Source organism: Protopterus annectens, chromosome 5.part1 (genome assembly GCF_019279795.1).
Source record: "Protopterus annectens isolate FY-2018-M chromosome 5.part1, PAN1.0, whole genome shotgun sequence".
Classification (NCBI taxonomy): Eukaryota; Metazoa; Chordata; order Ceratodontiformes; family Protopteridae; genus Protopterus; species Protopterus annectens.
Genome location: NC_056736.1, coordinates 116,953,656 through 116,961,494, shown reverse-complemented (window position 1 = coordinate 116,961,494; position 7,839 = coordinate 116,953,656). Strand labels below are relative to the sequence as shown.

The 7,839-nt window shown below is 39.6% G+C and overlaps 1 protein-coding gene across 1 annotated transcript in view; it reads left to right on the top strand.

Annotated features, from left to right (window-relative positions):
- Positions 1 to 7,563, top strand: part of SPRY2 (sprouty RTK signaling antagonist 2) — a 13,472-nt gene extending 5,909 nt beyond the window's left edge. The window contains exon 2 of the mRNA XM_044072920.1: positions 5,778 to 7,563. Coding sequence (XP_043928855.1) covers positions 5,829 to 6,785 — 957 coding nt within the window. The 5' untranslated portion in view covers positions 5,778 to 5,828 and the 3' untranslated portion in view covers positions 6,786 to 7,563. The remainder of the gene's footprint in view (positions 1 to 5,777) is intronic.
- Positions 7,564 to 7,839: the final 276 nt, after the last annotated feature.

The window sequence follows — 7,839 nt, the reverse complement described above, 5'->3', positions numbered from 1 at the left end:
TTCCCGATGTGGTTAGCTGCTCTAAACTCACTGTAGATATTGCATTTTCAATAGCTGTTATAGCCAAGGTCATAGCAGAAAAGGGCTGTAAAGAGCTATTTCTCTTGTTAACAAATTGCTAGTACAGAAATAAATGAGAACATACCACAAACTTGAAAAGAGTAATAAAGGGATGTAAAAAGAGAAATTAATGTCCTTTTCAAAAGGGTATGCATTGATGCATTGTTTGGTGCAAGAAGTTGTGACACTGTTCCTTTGTTTTATTTTTTTGAAGTTGGGTAAATCCATTAGCTGCAAGTGCCTCCTTACAGGGTTACCTGGGATCATTGTCTAGTTAAGCGATTTGTTTAGCAGTATGCAAATAGTGAGTAAGGGAACTGACAATTGCTACTTCTTCCAGACATAGTGACCCCCCCAGTACAATTAAGTATGTTATGGTAACGTACCATTGCTTCCTAGACTGATGTACCTCCTACTCTTAGGTACTTCAGTCTCAAGCTTAATACATTATTAGGGACTTGGTGGGCCTGGAGGCACAGCTGTCACATTGTGGGGCGTATGGAAGGCTGACAGGGGACCCATGCTTATTATGTGGAGCACTTGATGCATTTAATCCATTGCTGTAAGTTGCAGATGTTTGGCAGGTTCCAAGTGGGACTGCAACAACTTTCTGCTTCTTTACAATCTATGACGTCATGCTGTGCTAAACAACATTATTTTGCAATTATTTCCTGTAACTGTTTCACAGCATGTCCATCTGCTCTGTATCTTTGTATGTTTAGGTGAAAGCAGTCCATGGACAAGTCAGTTAACAAAAAAATGAAAGAATTAAAAACTGCAGCACTGGCTGCAGTGGTTAAGTAAACCAGTTTTTCCGGGGTATTCAGGTACCCTGGGAATTATAGTCTGTTGGGCCAAGTTATTTTGGTCTTGGTTACACATACATTAATACGTAATGTTATCATGACTAATTTTGGTTTTGGTCATTTTCCTCTTGCATGTTGGTTTGGCTCAGTCTACATGCTGCAACCTTGGATTCATCAGTTATAGAGATGAAAATAAGTAAACAATTGTAAAAAATGTGTGCGGTGTGTGTGTGTGTGTGTTTGTTTGTGTGTGTGTGCATTTTTGTGTGTGTGTATGTGTGTGTATTTTTATGTATGTATGTACATAACACGCACATGCACGCACACACACACACACACATATATATATATATATATATATATATATATATATATATATAAATATATATATGTGCATAACATATAAGGGGTGGGTTTGGCATAATCATTAAGGTCTTCACCTTGCAGACACAAAGTACAGGGATTGATTTTGACCTCATGATATTGGCAAGGCTAAAAAATGTCCCTTCAGGGAGTTAGCCTAGTATTCTCATGTCTCTACTATGAACATAAGTGGATTAAAGTACAGATCATTTCCAGTGATAACTTCATTTCAAAGATGCCACCCACAAAGGTGAATTAGCACATGCAACATTTCCATTAATAATTTTGATTTCACAGATACTAAATTAAAAAAAAATAGTATCTAGAAAATTAAAGCTATTTTAGGAAGTTTGCACCTTTTAATTGAGCTTCGTAGCTGCAGTTGGAGCTTTAAATGGAAACAGACGGATTTTATCACCCCCTTGGGGTATGCATGGAGTTGAGAAAGACTGCACTTGAGTCGTTTACAATTTTCTGAGAGTTGGTAGTTTTTTGAATGCAGCACAGCTCCTCCCATCACCCTGTCCCCATCCTAATGGGCATGTTTAACTGGCAGAGCAAATTTATGTGATTTTGAGATTATGGATATGTATTTTAGGAGCACTGTAATATGATAGATGTGTTCCATATTTCTGTTCATTGTCTGTTTGATTACTAGGGAATTTCTGTTCTGCAAATTATCTAAAACTTGAGGCATGGACTTCCAACAAACTATACATTTTCCTGTCACCTAATTGTAGGCTTTCAAATGAGATAAACTATACACAAATTCTTAGTTGTGTAATATGGAGAGTCTTGCACTTAAAATGCTTTCAACATAAAATCGGTTATAACCAACATATCTATATCTGTATCTATATCTATATCTGTTGTAAGAACAGCACCCTGGTTGGTAATCTTCTAATGGAAGTGTTGTATAATTTCTCATTTAGACTTTAGAAAAGTAGTCTTTTGTTTCTGTTTTAGTTCTGGACTATCAGGAGAGGGGAAAAGTAATTAAAAATGTGAGAATCAGTAAGGTTGATCTTGAAAATGCTTTGAAATTAAATCCCTTATTGTGGGTGGGGGGTGACATTTGATTTTCCGGTAAATTTGTAAATACCTGTTGATTCTTACAGATATCACACATTGGCAGTAATTAGGAAAACAAAGTAAAGGAAGGGTTGCAGACCTCTCACTTAAAATCCCCATCTGCTACATAAGTATGTGATATTTAGGTGATTGACATTTGTCTGAATGCCTTGCTTGTTTTGGGATTATGGGAATGCATGTCTAAATACAGTCAAGTATTGCAGACTTACTTATCAGTGTTTATTGTAAGCTACACTTAACCCTTATGGTATAGTTTGACTGGTGTGTCTTGTACAGTCACAGTTCTGTTTTTAATACATACTATGACTTGCCTGGTTTGCAAAGCTTTGTGTGTGTGTGTGTGTGTGTGTGTGTGTGTGTGTGTGTGTGTGTGTGTGTGTGTGTGTGTGTGTCTGTGCTCTGACTTGAAATATTCCTTGAAGTCACAGGGAACAAGGATTGGTGACTAGAGTTTACACATTTTTTTTACTTTCTCACTGTGGGACGAGTAAATGAATCATCAAGAATGCAAGATGCCTGTTTATCTCTCTTATCTGTTTACAGATGGTTATACACACAAATCCAAGTATATCTAGTAGAACTTAGTGATTTTTATAGGAGTCTGTTGTAGGTTTAGGTAAGACCATGTGAGAGATGATGAAAATCTTCATAGGTTCATAGGTTGGTACTAGGCTATCAACCCTAGGGCCTATACAAGCCTAGCCATAACAATTCCCTGGCTATTTCTTCCCACACTATTTACTTCCCTGGACCCCTGTCTAGCAGGGCGACTGACTTGATCCCCGGGGTGAATTTCCTATTCCATCCAATCATCAAGGTTCCTTTTGAAAAGGGCCAAAGAGGCGCTCTGCTTGACATGTATGTGCAGTCTATTCCAGAGTTTGGGGAGTTTCTGGGTCAGGAACCTATCCCTCCAGCATGTTTTCTTTATTGTGATGACAAGGTTTAGATCCCTGGAGCATGTGGCTCTGAGGGATTGGGATTTCTTTAAGTGTAGCATGTCCAACAGCTCTACATGGCCTTGTATGTTAAGCAGAGATCGCCTCGGAGTAGACAATATCTGACAGAGTATAGCTGGAGTATTTTAAGGTGGTCAGCATAGGGCATCTGCTTTAGGCCTGTGATTCTTTTAGTGAGGAATTTCTGTGGCCTTTCCAGTTGCAGATGTCTTGAGATGTACATACCAAATGGGGCATTGTATTCTATAATGGGTCTAATGAGGGATGAGTACAGTGGGACAATGACCTCCTTTTTTCTGGATGAAAAGCCCTTAGTGATGAGGTGTGCCACATAGAAGGATTTCCTGACTATTGTGGCGATGTGGTTATTGAAGGTGAGACCACTGTCCACCTATGTCCCTAAGTCTCTTATCACACTTTCGGTGTTTAGTGTACTGCCACCTATGTGGTAATTTATGGGTACATGTTTTTTCCCAAAGGGGATAACTATACATTTCTTGGCATTGAGCTTGAGCCCATGGCTCTGGCACCAAGTATCTGTTTCTGTAAGGCCCTATTGTAGAGTATCCACATAATTATGGGATTCAATAATGGCTCCCAGTTTGCAGTCATCTGCAAACTTTGTTAGCCAGAGTCCCTTAGTGTTGGCCTGTACTTCAGAGAAGTAGATGCCAAACAAGAGAGGTCCCATGACTGAACCCTGAAGAACTCCACTTGTCACTTGTCTGGACCTGGATTTGGAGTCAGCTACTTTTACAGTGTGGGTTCTGTCAGTAAGCCAGTTGGCAACCAATTGAGTGATGTAAGGATTAATGCCCAGCTTTGTAAGTTTATCTATGATTCCAGAGTGGGGGATGGTGTCAAAGGCCATGGCAAGGTCCAGATAGACTGTGTGGACTGCCTTACCCTCGTCCATGGTTCTGGAGACTGATTCGAAGAAGTCAGTCAGGTTCAGGAGACAAGATCGGCCCTTCACTAACCCAAAATGGGTGGGGTCCAGTGTTTTAAGGTTACCAATGTCTTTGCTTGTAAGTTTCATGATAATACGTTCCATGGCCTTACAGATCACGTTCGTCAGACTGATGAGGCGGTAGTTCCCGGGATCCAAGGTGGATCCCTCCTTGTAGAGTGGGATAACTGTAGCTGTGCACCACTCAGTGGGCACGAGGCCTGAGGTGAGGGTATGATTAAACGTGACACTTAGGTGAGGTGCCAGTTCATTTTGTAGTTCATGTAGTACACAGCCCGGGATGTCATTTGGTCCCATGGATGCTGTATTCTTAGCTGTGGAGAGTGCGTTTTTTATCTGTGTGGCTCTTATTACCGGAATTTGTCAATCTTCCGTTATTGAGATGGGCTGTTTTAGGGTGTGAGAGAGGGGAGAAGTTGGCACTGAATCGATCTGCCAGGATATTGGCAATATCCTTGTGATCAGTATATTTAATGCCATTCTGTTGTAGGTCAGAGCAGATCTGAGCATTGCCATTTAGATTCTTGACGTAGTTATAGAATGCCTTGTGGTTGTCTTTGGAATTTTTATTTTATTTTCATAGCTAGCTTTGGAGGATTTTATGAGGGATCTCAGCTTCTTACTGAGGCTGGTAAGGGAGTTTTTTGCATCCTGTGATTTTCCTCTTTTCTGCAACAGTTTCTTCCTTTTGTTGTAAAGTTTGTTTATGGCAGGGTACCACCAGATTGGCTTCCTTTTTTTGCAGGAAAGCATCTTGGTTCTATTTGGGATGGCACGATTCATGCCTGAGTGGATGTGCTCATACAGTGCCTTAGTGTAGGACTCAGCAGTCGAGTTTTCAGTTCCCGTCTGCATGGGTGTCATGAAGTTTGTAACTTCTGACTTGAGTAGCATGAAGTTGGCTTTGGAGAAGTTTTTTATGGCGGTTTCTTTACTGAGGGGTGGGGGTGGGATGTGGATGTTAAAGGTGATTAGCTTATGGTCTGACCTGACCAACGAAGGGGTGGCCATAGGTGTGGAGTATTGATTTCCCATGTTGGTAATGACCACGTCTAGGACATTGGAGCCCCTTGTGGGACTATGAATTAGTTGATCCAGGGCACTGGAATTTATGAATTCCAAGAACCGTTGGGCAAAGGTGTTGGTACATGAGTAGTTTTCCCAGTTAATGGCAGGGTAGTAGAAATCACCCAGTATTAGGGTATTTGGTTGTATATTAATATTTGCCAGTATGTTTAGAAAGGCGAAATGAGAATCTTGGGGCATGGTGGGGGATCTGTAGCAAGCTACAATTTGGATTGCAGTCTCACCTAGTGTTAGTTGCACCTGGAGAATTTCAGACACATAGTGAATGCATCATGTTTTAATATTTGAGGAAAGTTGTGAGGCAGGGCTTATATAAATAATAAGTTTAATATTTTTTTCCCATTTTTTTGTAAAAAGCTTAACTTACTTCATGTTTTTGAACTGTACATATGTTATTTTGAAATGCCCCAATAATGAATGCTACTTTCTTTTATTTTGTAGGATTTCCGATGTGTTCAAAGCCTGCTGGAGTGAGCACTCTTCAGAGTTCAGATGGAGACGAGAGGTCAGCATGGGAATGGTTCGCCGGCTCTGTTACATTTTGTGCTTGACACTGGCAGACAGCACTGGGACACTTCTGATTCAAGGGATGGACCAATGCAGCAGACCCAGGTGTTGTCTTTGGAACAGATCCGAGCCATCCGCAGCACGAATGAGTACACAGAGGGACCTACTGTGGCACCGAGACCTGGAATTAAGCCTGGGTCTGTCCCAGTTACTCAACAGAAAAATGAAAGGATGCATGGATTAACAGAAACAGAAATCCAATTGGCTGGCCATCGAGGCCATCCTCAACCTGGAACACCTTCTCGGATACCTTTAGCCCGTACAACTAGTGCTGTAAGTACTGGGTCAAGGAGCAGTACACGGACAAGCACAGGAAGTGCTTCATCAGAGCTTCCCCTCTTGGTACCTTCCACTTCACCACCTCTGCATCTTGCTGACCAGATAATTCGGGTGCAGCCAAAGTCAGACTTAAAGGAGGAGCTAAAACCCCTTAGTAGAACACAGATGGGAAAGCATTCATTAAGGTGTGAAGACTGTGGAAAATGCAAGTGTAAGGATTGCACATATCCCAGGACACTGCCATCCTGCTGGTTATGTGACAAACGGTGCTGGTGCTCAGCTGACAATGCAGTGGAATATGGGACCTGCATCTGCTGTGTGAAGGGACTTTTTTATCACTGCTCAAGTGATGATGAGGATAACTGTGCAGACAACCCCTGTTCCTGCACCCAGTCTCGGTGCTGTGTTCGCTTTTCTGCCATGGGGGCAGTATCACTGTTTCTACCTTGTTTGTGGTGCTACCTTCCTGCCAAGGGGTGCCTTAAACTGTGCCAAGTGTGCTATGATAGAGTCAAAAGACCTGGATGCCAATGCAAACGCTCAAACACAGTTTGCTGTAAAGTTCCATTAGTCCCTCCTAGGACCTGCGAGAAGCCAACATAGCAATAGAGAGACAGAAAGAGAGAAAATAACGAGGCCTTAAACTTTCAACTCACATTGTATGCAGCAAAAAAGGTGTAATTCTAGCACTCCTGGTTCTGAGTTGCAGTGCAGTTACTGTTTTCATTAATATGCTTTTTTCCTCTTCCCATTTTAACTGGTGCCTGTGCTAAAGGAAGATAACAGATGAAGCTCAAACTGGACTTATAAGCTAGAAATCAATGGAAACATTTAGTCAGTCATGTTTTTAATTACTTCTTGTAAAAACTGAAAAAAAATGTAAAAGAGCAAAAGACTCGCCTTTCTTTTTTTTTTCTCTGACAGAGGTAATGTGCTATATTTTTGTATATACAATATAATAATATTTGTAAATGTCAAATAAAAAAGGAAACAGTGACACAACAGTGGCACACTGTTGAAATGTTATACTAATATGTTGTACATTCAGGAGAATGTGAATCAGTCAATATGTTTTTAGATTATATTTTACCTTATTGAAACCTGCTATTACACAACTTTTGACTCCCTTCAGACTTCCTGTATATTTTAAAGTTACCATAAAATTCAATCTTTATTTTCTAATTTTCAACATATTTAGTGTAAAGAATATTTATTTGAAGTTTTATTATTTTATAAAAAAGAAGAAATATTTATTTTAAGAAGCATCTTAGAGAATCACCCCTTTTCATAAGATCATTGTAGTTGCTGCAAATGTAGGGTGATGCAAATCAGATGCATATGTTCAATATAAAATAGAAAATATATTAACGTTTGAAAATCAGTTGGTCTTCTTGTCATTTTTTTTCTTATAGTTCATTCAGACTTAGTTTAATATTTTTTAGAGCTGCATGCATTTCTCTCTAGATTTTGCCTCTATATGTATGTATACATATATATATATGTATGTATATATGTGCATATATATATATATATATATGTATATATATATATATATATATATATATATATATATATATATATATATTGATTGTTGTTTGACTAATTTTATATCATTGCTGGCTGACTTCAGAGTTGTGCACTGTTATTTTTGCTTCAC